At 37.4% G+C, this 20,297-nt stretch overlaps 2 protein-coding genes and 2 long non-coding RNA genes across 5 annotated transcripts; 3 read left to right on the plus strand and 1 right to left on the minus strand.

Annotated features, from left to right (window-relative positions):
* Positions 1 to 1,030: 1,030 nt before the first annotated feature.
* LOC113732296 (uncharacterized protein At5g48480-like) lies at positions 1,031 to 2,602 on the plus strand. The gene is made up of 2 exons (XM_027257994.2): positions 1,031 to 1,472; positions 2,119 to 2,602. Exons 1-2 carry the CDS (start codon positions 1,192 to 1,194, stop codon positions 2,333 to 2,335), a joined length of 498 nt encoding a protein of 165 aa, XP_027113795.1. The 5' UTR covers positions 1,031 to 1,191; the 3' UTR covers positions 2,336 to 2,602.
* Positions 2,603 to 5,749: 3,147 nt separating this feature from the next.
* LOC113732304 (uncharacterized) lies at positions 5,750 to 6,509 on the minus strand. The gene is made up of 2 exons (XR_003458717.2): positions 6,124 to 6,509; positions 5,750 to 5,974 (listed from the first exon to the last, which is right to left on the minus strand). It is a non-coding gene; the product is annotated as an uncharacterized lncRNA (long non-coding RNA).
* A 5,368-nt stretch (positions 6,510 to 11,877) lies between these two features.
* On the plus strand, positions 11,878 to 14,995 carry LOC113732309 (uncharacterized). Of its 2 annotated transcripts, XM_072080933.1 has the most exons (5): positions 11,878 to 12,193; positions 12,307 to 12,505; positions 12,635 to 12,847; positions 13,496 to 13,696; positions 14,466 to 14,995. In XM_072080933.1, the coding sequence occupies exons 2-5, from the start codon at positions 12,500 to 12,502 to the stop codon at positions 14,520 to 14,522; spliced, it is 477 nt and encodes a 158-aa protein (XP_071937034.1). In that variant the 5' UTR covers positions 11,878 to 12,193; positions 12,307 to 12,499; the 3' UTR covers positions 14,523 to 14,995. The 2 variants fall into 2 exon arrangements, with proteins under 2 accessions (XP_071937034.1, XP_027113826.1); XM_027258025.2 differs by having other exon boundaries at positions 11,878 to 12,505.
* A 3,014-nt stretch (positions 14,996 to 18,009) lies between these two features.
* On the plus strand, positions 18,010 to 20,152 carry LOC113732332 (uncharacterized). The gene is made up of 2 exons (XR_011840952.1): positions 18,010 to 18,683; positions 19,366 to 20,152. It is a non-coding gene; the product is annotated as an uncharacterized lncRNA (long non-coding RNA).
* Positions 20,153 to 20,297: the final 145 nt, after the last annotated feature.

Consider the following 20,297-nt stretch of genomic DNA (forward strand, 5'->3'; position numbering starts at 1 on the left):
TATTTCATCATTTTCTTCCAAATATGGATTGGCTATTTCATTAGGATTTTTCTTTACTTGGCGTAGTGCCAATTGGACATACGTTAGTAAAGATAAAATCCATCACTAACGGTATCATTGAATTATTTGAAAAGAAATCTGACTCGTTTTTTCCTTTATCCTGGCGTCGAGAAATATTTTCCTAAAATCCAACTGAGTACATATGTAAAATGGTATGACGATTAATTTTATCGTTACATTTAATGGATGTCCATTGAGTTTTTGTTAAGAGGAATATCAAGTTCTATATTTCTTTATAAAAAATGTAGTTAATTTAAAAAAGTGTCACAATTCATAGGTGGTGTATCTATATGGTATGATAATTTAAGTGTAATTTAGATATCTTAACAATTATCTATTGCGCATCAACTAGAAATATTCTAACTTCTATGGTGGTAAAAGGATATTTTCCCCCTTTATTCTCATGCTAGTAGTGGTAGTAGTACTACTACTGCGTACATCCCTCTAGCCTAAACCTCAAGTCACGCACCCCATCACGTTAGAACTTAGAAGAAGCAGGGGGGCTACGACGTGTTGTTAGTCGTTCCAGTCTTCCAATGAACCTTACCACTGGGAAACGGACAAATTCCTTAATGCATGCTGGTTTTCAACTTTTCTCTTTTCTATTTTTCTTTTTTATTTCCCTTTCACTGACACGCCAACAGAACTTATGACAAGGAAATCATCTGAGATATGGCTGTTTCTGCCCAGTGAAAGATGGCATCCCCCGTAAAACCCACGAAACCAAAGGCTAGTCGGGTCTTCCCAATTTTACAGGACGAGCCTTCCATTTCCCGATGCCCCCCAACTGCTGAATGCATGGCATTACCAAAATAAAAAACAAACTCAATGGCAAACAGTCAACTTGTTCTCCAAGAATACTTTACTTCCGATATTTACCTCCCCCAACCCAACCCGATAAAAATACCAAAGCACTACCGTTTCCGCTTCTGCGCTTCCTATAAATGACCCCACATCTGCAGACCTAGCGTTCCTCCATTTATCCATTTTTTCAGTCGCTTTTCTCACTCGCGCTCTCTCTCTCCCTCTCTCTCTCTCTCTTTCTAAGTCTCACCTTCGCTCTCTGTTCCGCATTTTCTCTCACTTAGGGTTTTATAGTTTTCTGCTCTCTTTTCCTCTTCTTCATTTGCGATGGCGCAGGAGGCTCACAACGCAGGCGCTGCACCCAACGGAGCGGCTGTGAAGGAGGTGGTTTTCAAGGTGGCGAAGCCGTGGCTGTTCGTGGAGGCACCAAAGGCGAACGACGCCGTACAGTTTTACAAGGTGGCATTTGGAGCCGAAGAGGTTAACCGTACCGTGCATCCTAAGAGGAAGGCCGAGCAGGAGCTTCCTCTCCTTCTTTCTGCTGAACTCAAGCTTGGTTCCTTTTCCTTCCTCGTCTCTGACCTCATTGCTGATGACTCCCGTGCTCCGTACGTTTTCCGTCCTTTTTTAAATTTTTGCTAGCGCTGAAATGATCTCCGTACGATTTTTTGCTTGCTGTTTGGATGGATCTGTATTATCAAAACGATATTTATGAACGAGGCCTGTTTTACGTTGTTTTGTTGTTTGTTTAATTTATCTTGGTCTTTTGGTTCTTCTGCTGAGGTCGTTATTATTCTGTTGTTGGTTGTCTTGTATCAGGATATTCTAAAACGATAAAAAGGATGTATGATCATTTTTTAACAGCTAAAATTTCATTTTATATGTTTTTTTCCTAGTTTTGGTAGTTTTATGATGTGTCTGTCCTTTGCTCATAATATTTCGGCGAACGTTAGTTGTCATTACCATTTTCCCCCCTCTGAAATATAGTTGTATTATGTTTTTTTACTTATTTTTGTATTAATTACGTGGGTAAATGGAGTCGACTGACATGGTTTTCGCGTTAATCTTTTAATTTGTGAGCTTAACTCTTTTACATCGCCTCTCCAATTTTTTTTGTGGTTGGACGGTGTTTTCCCGTATGTTTTTTACTTTTTGGCTTTCCGTGCGATCTTTTCATTGCTTTAGGGTTCTTTTTTTTTGCATTTTTTATTTCACTTCATTCACCATAACACTACTGTTTTTAATTCCGTCCAGAGTGAAAACAGTTGGAGGCGGAGTGGCTTTCTGCCTGGAGACTGAGGAGGTTGAAGCTGCGGTGGAGAAGGCTGTGGGTGCCGGAGCCATCTCGGAGGATGTGAGTGAGGCTGATTGTTGCGGTGCTGATGGGCGCGTGGTGAAGCTCAAGGATCCCTACGGAAATGTTTGGCTGGTTTGCTCGCCTGCGAGTGCCTCTGCTGACGTGGAGGCTTAAAAGGCGTTGGATCTAAACCATCATGTCTCTCATCTCTAACTTTTACTAGTACTCAATCCAGACGTATTATCGTTTTGTCTCAGACAGTCAACTCCGGTAGCATTGCAGATATTAAGCTAGTATTATTAAATACCAGAAACTGCAGTAGCTGGTTAGATGCTTAGAACATCATTATGGTATTTTGGGTTCGAAACAATGTTGATGATCCATTGCAACTTTAATTCCCTCTCTCGGCTGAAACGGCTTAGTAGTTAAGGTCTTGCATTATGTGCTTTGTGATTTGCTTTTGTGGTTAGTTGCATGTTTCTAAAGCTACCTCAACTAATGGCTTGAATGAGGGTTTTATGGTGAAAGGATAAGGGGTAGTGCTGACTTTTCGACAACCCCATATCCGGTGGTGAGAGACACGTCCTTGGAGAGTGTAATGGGTTATGCGGGTTCTAGGTGGTGGTGGTTTATAGTTGTTACTTTGTAAGACTATAGTATCTTACTTTGATATATGATTATTAAGGATTAGTATTATATTGTTTAAATTACTGGTTGGAGACTTCGACGAATGAAAAAGGCCTTGGGCGTTGTTAAGGTTGGATGGGGTAAAAAGGGGGGCCCGAAGTGTGGAGAAGTGGGGTCTGGGGGTTTGAAAATTAGGGCCGTGGGCACCAGTAGTTGTACGAACGGCAGGCATTGCCATGCATTAGAGCGTTGAAAACGCAAAACTATAATTACGTTCAGGCGAGCAGCTCTGCGTATCGGTATGGGACGAGCTTGGCCGTTAAATTAACAGAGAGATGTGGTCCCAGTAACCTTTCGTGGATTTCTCGTGAGTTAATGTTGGGAGGGTGGAACCGATTCTCTTTAGGCGAATTGGTTATATTAGATAAAGTGCAGGTTTGATCACAGATTAGAAATTAATCTCTACGCTTGCAATAAAATTTGAAAGGTGTGTAGTATTATTGTATCTTTTGATTTGGGAGGTAGGAACTTTTCCTCCTAGTTTCCCTTGGTCTGCTCAAGCCCTCATCTGATATATGTTAAAGAGTGGGAGTCAGAATTGATGGCTGACAAAACATAAATGTTGGTGGTGCTAACAATTCCGGTTTCAGCTATAGCTTGTTTATTTGGCTTGAAGCACGAGCTTACCCCCTACTGGCTTGGCACGCGATTATGCTGTATTCCTATTGTTTCTCTTTTCTCGTATTAGAAGAATACTCGGTTGATTCTCGCTAAAAGAGTATTAATTAGGTTCATTAAAAGTAAACTAATTGGTTAGTGTCAGGATTGGCCGATTAATCTTTAGGGAAGGGGCACAAAAATGAGGAATGCTGCAAAATGACCACTGTTGATGCAGGGATTGCCTTGGCAAAACCAACAGTCAAATTCAGGGACATTCATTCGATTGTCGGAACAATAAACGTACTGTTCCCTCCGTCCCACTTTGATAGTCTTGTTTTCCTTTTTCGTCTGTCCCAAATTGTAGTCCACTTTCCCGTTAAGAAATGTAGTAATCTTTCAAATTGTCTAAAATACCCTTATTAAATATCTTGTTATTAATACATTGTTATTAAATACTAACCCACTACATTGAATACATTGAGCTTTTTCAATACTAACCCATTAGCTGTAACTGATATTAATTGACACTCTTCGTGATTAGCATAAGGGTATTTTAGGAAATTATTAATCTAAATTTATGTTTCCAACCAAATTAATTATACTTTTTTAATTTGTGTAAAAAAAAAATCAAGACTAACAAAATGGGACGGAGGGAGTATTAGATTAGTTTTATATTTTTAAGGTACACGCTTCCAAGTAAATCTGAATATATCTTACGCAGCAAACCTTTCAGCGTTTTGCTTAGACACCCGAAAAAAAAAAAAGAGAAAAAAGAAAAAGCTTTTAGCCTTTCTGCTCTCTCCTATAACGACTCACCGTTCCTGTAGTACTCTAGTGTAATTTTGCTTTTAAAATGTTAATTCTAAGAAGAGTTATAGTTATTGATTTATTCACGTCATTTTTATTTTTGGGGTTCCAGATTTATTTATGTATATTGTTAAAGCTTTTAGCTTTTATTCATCAGAGTCCTTGATTACCCTTTTCCTGTACTGTATTTGTTACTATTTTGTGAACTATCCATCATACACCAACGGACAAGGAAATGAAGAGAACAAAAAACTTTTAATATCAAAGTAGAAACCTACAATCCTGTTTGGTTAACAAAAAGTTTACGTGACAATCTCATCGAACTAAAGTCGTTTTAGCTTCTCAGCTAGCAACGCTGGTTGGGTATTGAAATCGACATAAAACTTGGAAAAGAACATGTCAGCATTGATATTGGTAAAGTACCCGAAGCATAGAAAGTGAAATTCCACAGGCCCAATGTTCCTAACTTGCGCATAATGGCTAGATTTGTGCATGTAATCAGATTTTGTGAATTGAATAAAAACTGAACTTCCAAGTTTCCCGAATTATGCATCGGACTATGAATTTTTCCAATAGCCAATTGTATGTATTCTTTTCCCTTTTAATCAACATTTGACATTCATCTAATGCCGCCGTTATTAATTTCTACAGTATTTTCCTTTTTTGCTTGGACCCTGTGGTTAGCTTTTTGGGCCTGTTGAAAGAGCATGGATTGTTGTGCATATGGCAGGGTCCTAGGATACTAAGTCAGGGCTGTTGAACTTGGGCCACTCCTCGGTGAAAAACAATCGATTGTTGGACACAACCGTAATTGATCCATTGCCATTTATCTCCCACCATCATGGACTCCCCCCAAATCTCAGGAGCCATAGAATCATATAGACCTTACTACTTCATACATGCGACGACGGCCACGGTCACAAAGATCTGGCCAATAAAGAAAAAGAGTGTGTGGCTGTCTATAGAGAGTAGAAACACCTTGGCTTGGAGTCGAGCACAGAAATTAAGGCCGTATAGAACTGAAAGTATCTTCAGGACAATACTTTAGCATCTCGTAATGTGAAGTCTCATTTATTCTACTCCGTAGACAGAATAACTATTACGTAAACAGGTTTAACCGACTCTAATCTTGTATGTTTACCCTGTAAGCTTTATCCAAAGAGGCATTCATTTCATGCATTTGCCCACTTGGGATCCTCGGTGACATGTTTTCTATGCCAACCCAATGCCACCTATAATATTGTGCCAAGTGTCCTGTTATTATTTACACTTTAATTTTCTAATAATTCAACTTGGTTTGGTTTTTATTTACACTTGTGTTAAACCAAACCAAGTTGAATTATTAGAAAATTAAAGTGTAAATAATAACAGGACACTATGCACAGTAGTATTATAGGTGGCATTGGATTGACATAGAAAAACATGTCACGAGGATCCCAAGTGGCATTTGCCCTGCAGCATATTTCATGTTTCAGAATAAGCGTGGTCAAAGACTTAAAAGAGAGGAATTAATTCTTACACCACACAACAAACACCACAGTAGGGATCTTCAGACTTCCATGCTGATTCAGGTTGCTATTACAAACCATATACATACAACGACGATGCTAATTAAAACAGTACTACTCCATGAAACTGCAGTCCCAGCTCTCAACCAATTAACTATATGTGATCCATATAATGAATGCCATAGCCAGCATGTATACTCCTCGGACGTACCTGGAAGAATGCAAAACAAAAGTTGATCAATAGTCTAAAAACTTATTATTCTTTTTATATACTACTCAGTAAATTTAAGCCATGCTTGATGAGTGGAATATCTTAGAGATCCACGGCTTGTTAGTGGAGGGGGAATATTAATTGATGACCTTTTAACAATCTGGAGGAAGGGCGAGGTTGCATTTGGATGGGAGTGCCAAGGCAAGGTCAGGATCAATCCCAAGAGAGGGCAACGTGAAGGAGTTCTTATAAGAACACAAGCATTTCAAGTCCGCCCCTTTGAGGGCATCGCAACAATCGGAGGTGGGATCGACCGGGTCGGGCGGTGGTGGTGTCACTGATGGCTTGCATGCCATTAGTCCCTTCTCGTCCATGTTGCACAAGCTCATAGCCCTTGACCATTCAGGGCATCCTAGTCCCACCAGCACCACCAGCATTACTGCTACTGCCGCTGTTTTGCTTCCAATTCCACTTCCCATCTCCGCCATTATTTCAGTGTTGGTTGCTCAATTGCGATCTTGAGTGGCTTATGGCTAACTAACTCACATGCATGTCTTGAAGATTTATATATAGTGTTAGAGTCCTTCCGTGAAAATAATAATAATAAAAATAATAATAAGTGTGAGCCCGTGACTTAGAATTTGGCACGAACGGCTTTAAAGTTGATTCAATCATACGAGTCACGGGTGGTGAAATGCAGAGGGGTCATCTAATGTTTGTGGCTTTGGTAATTGGGTACGTTTCCTGAACCAATCTTCTTTATTGAATTTTTGTGGTCATAGAATGGTCTGGAATTTTACTAGATGTCGGGAATAGATTGGAAGGTATGATTTTGAGTTTGTCTTTTTTGTGTGTTTGTTTGTTGTAGTCCGGATGTACTCTAATCCGGCTGTGGTTTGTTAGTTCTAAGTTTATTGGCCTAGTTTGTTGATACGTTGGCAATTAGGACGGTCAAATCATCGTTTTATGGAACAAAGCGAGGATTTAGTTGTCTTCTCCATATTCATTATCAATTCCACTATGAACTCATGGCCTGGCATACATAATGCAATGAAATTATGTCATAGTTTAGGCTCCCATCGAGTTTCATATGTTACATAGTTTTCGTTCAAATAGTTTGTTGAAGGTGTTGCAGTGTAGCGCAGATACTAGGGATGCAAAAGATTCGGGTCACTCGATTTGAACTCGCAAATAACTCAATCAATAACTCAACTATGACCAAACTCGAGTCAAATTTGAGTTTACAAGTCGAACTCGAACTCCAAATTCTAGTACTCAAAGGTTTAAAGGCTCAACAAGTCCATTCGAGTAATCACATTTTTTTAATTAAATTATTAATATTACAAATTTACTATTTTGTGTACATTTTGTGAAATTTACTAAAGGCTCTACAACTATTTTGAGCTTTTGCCAGTCGAGACATGCATTTGAAATCATATAGACAGAGATTCTTACATATAACCCACAAACACAACTCTCACATTGTCGGCAGTAGGATTCGTACATACGATTGGAAGATACTCGTTCTTATCAACTAACTAGGGAGGGATAGCCAGCGCGACGCACGGGAATTTGGTGATTGTGATTCAAGATAATTAATAATTATTGTTTAATATTTTGTAGTATAGGAACTGAAGTATGATGATTTTATCATGTGATTTTAATAGAAAAATCACATGAATTACATAGTGAGTCAATAAAAATAATGTGCAATAAGACATTCTTATCGTTATACTATATAAGAATCCGTTATGACCAAAGGTTGTGTTTAAATTTCAATTGCAAAGATAATGGTAGTTTGAAAATATAAGAATGTTTGAAGTGCAATTAAAAAGTATCCAAAGGTCTATTCTAAAACTTATCCAAGATGATAAAACATTTTAAAATATCAATTAGACCCTTCATCTCTCGAATCTATATATGTTCGTGAAAGATCCCTCAAGCAATACTTCTGATTTCTTTCTCGACTTAAGCTCAATCTGAATTATCAAGTCAAGTTTATTCATCAATCACTTTACGTCCAATCTAATATAAAATAATTTTATTTTTTACTAACTATTTATATAATTTGGTGGGTATAACACGACTTAATCACATGTTTCTTACAGAGATAATAATGTCCAAAAATGATAGATAGGTAAGAAACTTAAATGGGCTTTTTCAAAGTTTTGTAGAAACTATTCAGATTTGGTGTTTTTTGTTAGGGGCATTTCTTTATAATCTCATAAATAAGTTCAAATCTGCATAATTGTTAAAGATCTGAATTGAAACTATCTTGATTATAAAAAATTGGTGCAAATAATATTTTCTAAATTTAAAATTGTAGAAAATGGTAAGTAAAATCAGAAGAAATTCCTCGTATGAATTCAAATTGCAAACTATAGGTAGAAACTGCTTAATGATATTTTTCAATGTTTACTTGTATAAGTATCCAATATAACATCTCTACTTAATTGACTCGTTTGAACTATGGATAATAGTTGTTTCAATCAAATCAAGAAACATTATTTATCATTGTACAACATACAATTATGAGTAAATGAATTAATACAATGCAATCAAAATGGTGCTGTAGGTAAGGCATTTAAACTCATCAAGTTCCACTACAAATTCTTTTACATAGCATAAAAAAACAAATTTTTTATATTTGAAACTATATAAACAGTATAATACAAGAACGAGATCATAACATGGAAAGCAAATAGAGTGCAAATGACATCTCAGTACTATGTGGCATGATTAATTTTCTTTTTTAGTTTCAATGAAATACAAAATTCTAAGTTAATAAATTTTACAATCATAAAATTCTCAATTAAAATAAACACAAGCTGAATTCCAAATCATATTATATGAAAAAAATAACTACTTGAACCATAATTGTTGGAATATAGTCAACAGATCCCTGGAGTCAAGAATAATAGGAGAATGTTCATGAGAAATAAGGGGAATGTTTGGATACAAAACTTATCTCAAATAATTTTTCGCTTGCATCATAAACACATTTTCCAATCCACCTTTTTATATTCCCAACCACCTTTTTATCTCACATACATCACATCACAAAAAGTACTACAGTAATTATTCCAAATAATATTTCAAATAATACCCTATCCAAAAGGTTATTTGACTTAAATAAAGAGATAATATCTTGGGTGAGGAGGAGAAGATGATAAAATTGCTTTTCTGATTATTTTAGAAAGTGACAACATTATTTCAAATTGTACTTTGACCAGAGACAGAATCTCTGGGATCTACTAAGAAAAACAATACAATTAGTCAGCTTTTGGAATTAGAAGTATCTAAAGGCAAACTATATGGAGTTCTGGAATAAACCAATCATCAGAAAAAAAAAACTACAATCGAAGAAAACAAATTCAAAGAACTCACCTCAATTTAAAGGAAAAGTTATGCATTCCACCAAATATTTAATAGCTATAATAAAATCAAAGAGGTGAAACCGAAAAAGAAGAAAGGGTATCGGCTAAACATAGGACATAAATATGATAATGATTGTTCAGATAATAATTAAGTTAATTAATTGTAATTAAAATCCAATTATGTAAACATCCAATTAATTCCTTAACGGATGAGAAAGGTTTCAAGAAATTGGAAGGCTTGGATGTTAGTAAAATAAATGATTAAAAGGACTTTTATGTAATTATATCAAAATACAAGCTTTATTCAGTTGTATTTGATACTCAATTTGGCACCAAACATTGTAACATACCAAACTTGCCCCTAACCTTAAATGTCTGAAAGGTTATATAAGTAATTATAGTGAAATTAAAGCTATAATGACTTGTACTCAATGTTCCAATTACTCTTCAAACACTCTTACATTCCCAAAATAGCCTCACCCCCTGCAGTTGAAATCTAGTCCTAAACTCGTTCTTATATAGTATAAGGATAAACATCCAATTAATTCCTTAACGGATGAGAAAAGTTTCAGGAAATTGGAAGGCTTGGATGTTAGTATAATAAATGATTAAAAGGACTTTTATGTAATTCTATCAAAATACAAGTTTTATTCAGTTGTACTTGATACTCAACTTGGCATCAAACATTGTAACATACCAAACCTGCCCCTAACCTTAAATGTCTGAAAGGTTATATAAGTAATTATAGTGAAATTAAGGCTATAATGACTTGTACTCAATGTTCCAATTACTCTTCAAACACTCTCACATTTTCAAAATAGCCTCACCCCTTGCGGTTGAAATCTAGTCCTAAACTCGTTCTTATATAGTATAAGGAATCAATTTGTGTTACCAACTGAACCAACAAATTTTTGCCACCTAAGCCGAAAATTGGCATCTCTTTTGTTGTTCAGCAGCACAGAAAAAAAAAAAAGAAGAAAAAAAAGAGTTAATCTCAACCCCCCATGAGCGAAAGAAAAACCTTTGCCGTTGCAAGCGTTGACGACCCAAATCCAGACAATTAGAATAATGGGAAGGCTTTCAGGCTTCGGACGACGATCGGTATTGGGCCAATGGGCTTGTGTCCGACTAACCAGACCGATAGAATCTGTAAACAGGACGACGCATCCAATTTGACCATGCGTTATTATGTGCGGAGCACAATGAAAGAACCAAAGGGCAAACTCGGCTGGGACTCCCTCCACAATGGATGAAATTGAATGGTCGTTTTCCTTTGTCGAGAAGCCGATGTTGAGGTGGGCAGGCAACCCTGGCTATTAATTAGTTGGTCTCCCCGTTAGCTAAGCTTAGAATCAATAATGCAAAAGTCAAACCCGGTTCTCAATGCGACGCAGACGCTACAGTAGAACGAACTTCAGGTGCTGCAATGTCATCACTCATCACACAGGGGCAGGATCCGATCAACCAATCAATAATTCATTTCTCGTGGAGAATCACACGGAGAGTTATTTGTGCTTCTTATGGATAGGTCCATATAAAGATTCGGTTGTCCAATGCATGGATTCTCCGGTGGAAGAGATTCAATAAATCGGCGAGGAGGAGTCAAAAATTAGACTGTAGTAACACGCCAATGTTCAAATTATTATTATTTCTTGGGACGGAAGCGCAATGAAGCTGGACTTTACTAGTACTCCATTCGGTTTTCAAATTCAGAACTTACTACTAGTAGCCTCGAGATAAGAGAGAATGAATCTCTTGCCAATTAAATTGGTGGTTAAGAAGATTATCTCGAGTAGCTAGCTGCTATGCAGAGGTACGAAGTTATATATATACTAGCGGAGAATTGCATGTTTGTACCGGATGGATACTCCACAGGCAACTCAAATTCATCCACTTAAAGGAAAAGAGTTTTGAATGAGAATCCACGATGACTAAATTACTATATCGAATATGAGTGCAAAGTACACGAATTTTAAGCAAGATTATATCAAGTGACAATTTTTTGATAAAAAATAAGAATTGAATTCTTGATCTCTTATCCTTCCATCCCACGCTAAAGGCGACGGTGAACTCCATTAAAGGGTGTTGGTTATCCCTGTATTCAAAGTTTAAAAACCTGCAGCTGCAGCTGATGCCTCTGTAGTTTTGTTGACCCATCAACACTGCAATGCAAATACATCTATCTATCTATCTGGGACTACTACTACTGTTGAGCTTTAGCATTAGACTATTTGTGCCTCTCTCTCTGGAGCTTTGCAGGGGCACAGAGCACCATGCAATTTTAGCAATGACGCATGTGGGGCTAAAAAGCCATTTTTCACTTTCAATCCTCTCTCTCTCTCTCTCTGGTTGCTTTGAGATGGGAGAATCATCAGAGAGAGAGAGAGAGAGAGAGAGAGAGGGAGAAGAAAGCTACTAGTACTACTTTTTATCTGCATACATTGGAATATACACTTAGCCAGCGACAAACAAGCCAAAGTATTAGAGCGACCCCTCGTCACAAAAAAGTTGATAAAGAGTTGAGAGTAGTAATAGAAAGACAAGGAATTCAAACCCTGCCTCCTGCCTGCATATACCGCACAGCCTTCCCCGGCCCCCCATACAGAGCAAAAAGTAAACCTAATCAATTCACTCCCCTTCTCTTCTTTCTTCCTCTTCTTTCAGTTCTTCTTCTTCCTGTCCGAGGAGTACCTACTACTCGTACTCCTGCAACTGCAAATTTGCAATGCCTCCTTTAACCAACAACAATAATAATAAATAATACTCCAGTACTAATCAGTAATAATATCTGCCGGGGCCTTTCTTTTCTCTCTCTTTCCAGCTTTTTCCTGTAGATTGCAACGTAAGTTACACCGCTTTGGATCCCCATCCCTCCCTTTACGCTCTCTCATTTCTTCTCTCTCTTTTCCTCTTATACATTTTACTACCTTTTTGTTTTTTCAACTCCTTTGTTAGGTCACAAGCAAGAAACCGGTCATTTACTCCTCTCAAGTCTCATCCCCTGCCCTTTTTATACCCACCACCGCTCCCCCCCAACCCTCCCTTCATATTCAACTTGCCACAATTTCAAGCCCTTTTGAGTGCTTGGAAAACTCAATTTTGCCTCTTTTCTTGCTGGCTATTACCAACCACTAGTAGTCTTCTACCAATGGATGTAAGTATTCATCTTTCTTGACTCTTGACAAGTGGTATATAAGACCAATTGGCGTTTTGCTTTGATGATATGATTACATTGCTCTGTTTTGAGTTTTCAATCAATTTAAGTAATGCGTTTAACTATCAGGAGTACTACTTCAACGGGAGGAGGGGCCATGTCCCGGCATTTGGAAGCTGGGATTGCAATGACGATCTTCCGTTCACCCAGTGCTTCGAGACAGCAAGGCAGACTGGGTTGTTTCGCTATAGCTACTCTGAAGATCGTGATCTGTACGTTGCTGGTGATTTGTACGAGAATGATGTTGTCGCTCCTGCCATGATTGTGGTTCCTCGTCGCAGGGTAATGCTTACTTATCCTTAGTTTCTTCCTCAACTCTAATCCCCATCCAATTGTTTTCCGTCACGTTACTCCAACAAAGAGGCTATCCAATTTCTGTCCCTAATATAAATAACCAACTGAAGCTGGAAACAACTTTTTGGTCAAGTGCAATCCCAGACCCAGATTTCTTTTGGGCATGTGAAAACATTTATTAATTTCTACTGCTATCAGAAACCATGGATATTATGATGCTACGTGGTGGAAGCACTACACCATATGGTAATGGTATTGACTATTGCTTGGTTTGACAGAGCAAATTGACAATTGTCAGATTGTATCGTATGGCGGCAGAATATGCAGGGGTGGGGTAGGTTCTCCAATACCGGTAGTAGATTTGAGATTTGACCGATGGGTGGCGGTTATTTCTGTCCACCCACCCATTTGCTATGCTACAGCGGATTAGCATTTAGTATTTGAATGGATTTTATTTTATTTTCACAAATTGGCCATTCGATTTTCGCTGGAAACAGATCCCTGCTCAGAATGGTACGACTAATAGTAACAAGCGGTACTGTATCTGTATGGAGTAGTAGTTTTTAAGATGCCACGTACACATCATCATCACTTTTTTTCAAGCATGAAAATGAAAATGATGGTGCATGATTGCAGGTAAAATCAACAAGTTACCAGCGGCAGGGGAAAGAAGCAAAAGGTGGGGAAGCTTGGGTGGTGTGCGACTGTGAATGTGGGGTCAACGTCAAAGAGCCACCAAGCCCACTGCCACCTTCTCCTCCCCCTCCTGCTCCTAAAGCCGTGGATGAAGACCTCTACAAGATTTCGCCGGAGCTCCTCCGAGCACAGCCCCGAAAGGTAAAAGTCCGATAAGAGATTATTGTGTTGCTACTTCGCACGCAGTAGTCGTATTATTTATTTATTATGTGGTTGATATTAGAGTATTAGTGGTTTAACTTACTGTCTGTCTTTATGCGTATGCCCCCACTGCCTCTTAGACCTCGACCCGAAAGCAGCAGTGTTTCTGACATGCTTGCCACGCCCTACTGGTTTATTAATTTATCCCTTGGCTTTGTCAAAAGAAAAGAATGGCCAATGGAGGAGGGTTGACCTCGCTGGAAATTGGACCATCTTTTATAACAGCCCATGCATTCGTAGATGTTACTTTGGGCGTGTAAAGAAAAATCAAAGAAATTTGGAGAGCATGGTTTTAAGTTGTGAGTTGTGGCCCCTTGAAGCAAGATGAGGAAAATGGAAAAGTGCTACTCTACTAGTTTAAAAGAAAAGAAAAACAAAAGAAGAAAAGGCTAGCTGGGGTGTTTTAACGTCGATGAACTGCTTTGGAATTTTATTAAAGCGCGCGCGCGCGATCCCTCTGTTTCCTTCTTCTTTCTTCATCATCATATGCAAAAAAAGGAGAAAGGGCTACACGACTAAACACAAAAAGTCCTTTAATTTGCACCTTTTGAATATACTAATTAATTCTCTGGCCAAAAGTGATTATAATGCTGCTTTGTCTGAGGGTCGATTTCTATGTGTTGCCTGCCTCCACTTCCATTTGTGATTAAATTGAAATCTGCTCTCTTTTAGGGATAATTTGCTAGTTGTTTGTTGTTTTGTGGTGCAGAAGAGGGGCTGGGGCTTCTTTTCAATCTGCATGCAACCACCCAGCTGCGTCCGTTGAATTCGCTGCAGAAGAAGCTCATCATCATCCTCGCTAGCGCGGCATTGCGTACATCTATAAATATATATAGAGGGGGGAAAGGGGGAAGGAGTCTTCTTCTTATTATGAGTGCTCCTATGGTCGGGGATGGATGGAATCAATCGTGGAAGGAAGGTTGTCATTATCAAACATCATACTATGATAAATTATTGATAACCGTTCTTCTTACCAACGGTTTATCCCTGCTGCTGGGCCTGCGAGCATTGCTCCTTCCCTACCTTATCTTTTTGGAACCACGCCCCTCTCTCTCTCTCTCTCTCTCTCTCTCTCGCTTTCTCTCTTTTGTTGTAGGAAGACCCCTACTCTGTTCTGTTCTGCCCTTCTCCGCCCTCTTTGCTTGTAGTTGTATATTGGTACTGTTTTCCAGATCTTAAAAAGCTGGGAAGTTACTCTTCTATTGGAAATGGTGATCGATCAGAAAGCTTCCGTGGAAAGTGAAGACGTACTTACGTTTTAATTAATTATATGTTCTGAAGTCTTGGCTCTGATTTACTTGTATTACTCCTGAGTGGACAAGGAAAAAGGCAAATAGTAATGATAAACAAACTTAATGGAAAATTGCTGTTATCACATTACGTACGCATAACCAGCGTTTATTATTTGCTTAAATAAAAAAAAAAAAGTAATAAGTGGTGATCTGAGATTGGGGCTAGCAAGATGACTTTGGACGCATTCTTCTACCAAAAACAATTTACTTCCTAGTACGTACTTTAGAAACTATTATTAGTAACTACGAAGCAAGAATTCTGATGGTAAAATATTTGTGCTGTTCCAAGAAGATTTTGATCTACACTACAGCCTACACCTACAGGCCAGCAGCAACAGCAATGACGTGCTGCTTTTCAGAATGGAATTCATCTTTGTCCCACATGAATCTGGAAACTAAACCCCCGTCTCTGCTGGTTTCATAAAGTAGATAACCTTCTTCCTTTGCGCTTTTCCCTTTTACTAAAGTTAGTAGAGCACTGGGAATGCAGTGAGAGGAGGAAACTCGCGACGACCTCTGATTAATACTGCGCCTAATAAATAATTACTAACCGGTATGGTTGGGACACAAGGAGGACGCTCTCAGGACTCAGGAGAAGATTGTCAATGCAGACCGGAGAAAGGTGATGGTGAAAAGGGCACAAGAGAAAAAATAAAATTTTTCTCGCCCCTGTTTGGATTGTCATTTTCTGCGTTATTTTCTGTGATCACATTTTCCTATTATCTTTTTCCCTCACATACATCAAATCGCTACAGTAATTTTTTCATGAAAAATCATAGAAAATGCAATCCAAACGGGGAGCTCAAGGGAGAGTTGGTTAGATTGGATTATAAGATGGGAGATATGAATTGTAAGTAGAATGCCTTAAATTTAAAAGTTTTCTTGCTTATCAAAAATAAAGACAGGGTGGCAAGTCCCGTAATTGGTGTTTGATCAATCAAATTACTATAATATTTTTTGTAATATAATTTGTGTAAAATTTAAAAAATTTTGTTGTAAGGATAAAAGTTTATTAAGAATTATGGCCGTGATGAAAGTAAAATAATATTTAAAAAAATATTCAAAAACAATTTTAGACATGTAATTCTTGGTTATTCAGATTTGAGGGGCCAGGCCATCGTGTTTAGGGACGGTGGGATTGGAGCCCAACTTTGGTGGTCGAGTAAAATGGATATATAAGCTATGTTTTTCAAAATCGGACCAAATATAGACTCGGTCGAGTTCAGGGGTCAATGGGTTCAACCGAATTCGATAGGGATTAAACCGGATGATATTATAAATAAAATTTATTTAAAAATTAAAATATTATATGTAAAATACTTAATAACATGTTAATATTAATAAATGTATATTCATATATATTTGATGTTTCAAATATATTTAATAAAAAAATATAAATAAATTAGAGCAATCAAGTATCAATTTATATTATTTAATAAGCATTAACAAGTTTAGAATTAAAATTATGGATTTAATTGAAAAATAACACCAAACTTTAAGACAACATTTATAAAGTATGAAATATTTGAGGTATGTTAATAATTTTTAACAACTTACGGATCAAAACATCATATTAAAAATATTATGACCTTTCAAAAAAAGTAAAAAAAAAAAAGAAAAAGAAAAAAGAGACCGAGTTCATTTTTCCGGTCAAATCAGGTCAAAACCCGGGTTTTGACCTGGTTTGACTGAATTTTTGATTTTTCGGTTTTTAGAATTAACTCGAACTGACAAACTGACCGGTTTCAGGCTCGACAACGATCGAACCGACTGGTCCGATCCGAGTTTAAAAACAGAGTATATACGTAGCTACATTATTGCTACTTAAAACCAATTACAAGATGAAGCCTCAAATGAAAGAAGCTACTAATAAGCATGTTTGGGTTGTAAAATTAATAATAAAACATATCTATATTACCATGTCACGCGCACGTGTCCATCATTCAACCATTATTTCTTTTACCGAGCAACAGAATTATGGAAAATAGTTAATGGTCATTGAATCTTTTTAGATTCCGAGGCTTAATTGGCATCGGCTTCAGAATTTCCGCTGAGAATGTCTACCAAGCATAGTTAGTAAAGTATGGGACGCATATAATACGAGATATTATACTTGTGCATATTATATACATTTTTTTTTCAATAGTACGACGAAAAGTACTGCATAAAAACACGTGTTCAGCAAAATTACGTATACAAATTCATACGTGAACAACACGAATATATTTGAAAGTTACGGAACTAAAAAAACTAACGAATATACTGTAGATTTCGAAGACTATGCTACATTTATACTAATTTCAAACTCTTTTTTTATGAATAAGACATTAAATTTATTAAACATTTATCACCTTATTATTTTAGATATGTATGCATCTATCATTTTTATGACATATATTGCTCTTTTTTTTTTTTTATATAACTCAAAAGTTATGTCATTATCCTTATTCAATTTTTAAAAGATTTTGAAAATTTGAAGTATAATTCGTGAAGTACAATACTTTCAAAGTTTACTATATGTTTTGTACGGTTAATTGAGAAGTATGTTTGTTTTTCAGAGTAATTTTGAAATATATGGAATATAAAAGTTTTATTAAATGATATGTGTAACATACAAATACGATACTAATATTTACTAACTAGGCCAGCAAGAGCAAAGTATAATACAGATCTTATATGGACAACTTTTTTATGCACAGGTAAAGAATTTTTTTACATAAGTACATTTAGATCACATCACATAATTTAAAATTCAAATCATACATATATAATATACACAAGATTATTGGTGTAAAAAATCACTATACTGCATAAAAAGTTAATCCTGATTATATTATATATATATTATTGTTTCAGCTGGTGAAAAAAAGCCATAATTTCTTTGCTTTGCAGTTATATTATATATTGTTGTTTCTGCTATTTAATGTCATTTGCCCTCATATATGTCTTTTTTTTTTTTTTTTGGGCTTTTTTACTCTCTCTCTCTCTATCTATCTGGCTACCGATAATCAGTTACGGGTACACGTGTTAGGCCCAAAACAGTTGCATGAAAAACCATATGTCAACGCCGAGTGAGTTCTAGGACTTCTACGAATTTGCTAAGCTTCTTTGAAACCATATCCGGAGCACCTTAGAAACTGGATCCCACTGCAGATTCGTCTGCGTCGGCTGATATCTTTACTTAAATCCGACTATTGTTAGAAGTTGGTTAGGATTCTCCCCCTTAAGGCATAATAAACACTATCATCATGCGTCAACTTTTCCGCCACCCGTATCATTAGATTGTTTGGACTGATAACAATGAACATCACCTCCCTTATCTCTCCTTTTTTTTTTTTTTGAGAAAAAAAAAATCTGGGACAAATTATCAGATTGCCACGACCCCCCAATTCCCCCCTCCTCTCATACTTGTCTCTGTTAGTGCTTGTATGTGTGTGTTTTGTTTTGGGTATTTCGAACATTTTCCAATCTGCAGCGTGACCAGCAATCTGGGTGCTTAGCAGTGAAGGGACGGATCAGTTATTGTCTTCTTCCTTTTTTTTTCTTTCCTTTGCACTTTAGATGCAAATGGGAGTGGCTGCAGAACTGCAAATTGGAGAGGATGATCATCATCACACGTCCACCTCCACTATTTGGTACTATTACTAGTATTACTACTGTTTACTTTATGTCTTGTGCCTTTCTTTTTCTTCTTTCGAGTTTTACAACAATGAAAAAGGAGCTCTGCTGTCCAAAAATCAGACATGGCGTCAAAAGAATTCTCAAATTTTCATATCATCCGATGAATCATGTGTGTGAAAAGCCTTTTTCTTGCGGGGTTGTTTTTCATATCACCCTCTTTTGCTTTTGGATGGTTCCTCATCGGTTCTTGATTTGTTGCTTTCTTGGTGTCCCTGGTTTCTGCTGCTTTTACAGCGTACACATGTTCTATGGGTAATTATTTTGTTGGTTCTGGGGAAATGGAAAAAAAAAAAAAAACTCTTTTCGTTGTATATCTTTTACCATTTATCAGATAGACATCCGTTTCTATAACCAACAAATAACACCCCCCCCCCCCCCCCCCCCCCCAAAAACAATCCCGCCGGCAAAAAAAAAGGCAACCCAAAAAAAAAACACTAAAAAGGTAAACAAATAAGTGGGCGAAATGAAAATTATTTCTGAAGTTAAATGTCATGGGGTGGAATTGAATCGACTGAACACTTGATTTTGCAATTGATATGCATGGTGGAGTTTAACAATAAAGTTCTGGTTGCTTTCTGTACCTAATTCATGTTGGTTCAACCAGAATAGCGAGACAGTATGATGTGTAAATTACAGGCTGAACAGGAGGAGAAGTGCCTCATGCAAAGGAATTACTCTGTCAAATCACTGTGATAAGAAGTCAGACAAAAAAGCAAGTGATCATGGCAATGCATCCAACAAGCAGAAGAAGCAGCTTTGCCTTTGTGCTCCAACTACCCATGCTGGCTCGTTCAGGTGCCGTCTCCACAGAGCCGCTGACACTGCAAATGCTGCTACTGCTCACAAGCCATTGGTGTCATCTTCAATCAAGTGCAGCGGCAAGAAAAGCTTCGGTTCAAGAAACATGGCACAGTCCCGGATCGGAACCCTTGATCTCCAAGCCACCCTTCCCCGTCTGTCCAGATTTGGCAGGGCTGCTGCTGCTGCCAGCACCGGTGGTTGCCATCCAATTTCAGTAGCATTGCGAAACAACGAACCGTTTTATCAGCCTCGAGTCCTTAACAAACACTAGAATTATGCAAGTCCCGGTCTAACTATTGCTGTGGCAGGAAGTTTTCGTTTCCTGGAGCTTGTATATAAGCAGCAGTACATCTTTTGTTTGTACGTTCGGTTTTCCTTTGCGTCAGCGGAAAGTGTGATTTTTTAGTACTTTCTGCAGACTGCCATGGATGGATGGCACTGTGGCTATTTTTTGAGTACTGAGCTGCATGGTGCATCTTGATTTTCATTTGTTTCAAGTGCTCTTTTGCGTCCCTATTTTATGAGTCGATAAAATTCTTTGTACATTCCTTAGTTGTCATCACATCATGAATCTCTTCCTGGAGAGATTATGAAATCAATTAAAACGACATTATTCTTGTCATGTCAGATTACACTCCTTTTGATAGTAACTGCCATCTATATCCCCTATTCGATCAGGTCGTTGGGAACACAAGAAACTCTGCACACTGCAAAAAGTTGCACAACTGAAAATGGTGGCGTAAAATGAAATGCAGTCAAATTTTGAA

The sequence above is a fragment of the Coffea arabica genome, chromosome 1c (assembly GCF_036785885.1).
Source record: "Coffea arabica cultivar ET-39 chromosome 1c, Coffea Arabica ET-39 HiFi, whole genome shotgun sequence".
Taxonomy (NCBI): domain Eukaryota; kingdom Viridiplantae; phylum Streptophyta; class Magnoliopsida; order Gentianales; family Rubiaceae; genus Coffea; species Coffea arabica.

What these genes read in the sequence shown, in the direction of transcription:
- LOC113732296 (XM_027257994.2), top strand. Translation starts at nt 1,192, where the DNA reads ATGGCGCAGGAGGCTCACAACGCAGGCGCTGCACCCAACGGAGCGGCT. An exon ending in GCTGATGACTCCCGTGCTCC is followed by an intron (nt 1,473 to 2,118) that starts GTACGTTTTCCG and finishes AATTCCGTCCAG; the next exon opens with AGTGAAAACAGTTGGAGGCG.
- LOC113732309 (XM_027258025.2), top strand. An exon ending in TTGTGGTTCCTCGTCGCAGG is followed by an intron (nt 12,848 to 13,495) that starts GTAATGCTTACT and finishes GCATGATTGCAG; the next exon opens with GTAAAATCAACAAGTTACCA. An exon ending in TCCGAGCACAGCCCCGAAAG is followed by an intron (nt 13,697 to 14,465) that starts GTAAAAGTCCGA and finishes TTTGTGGTGCAG; the next exon opens with AAGAGGGGCTGGGGCTTCTT.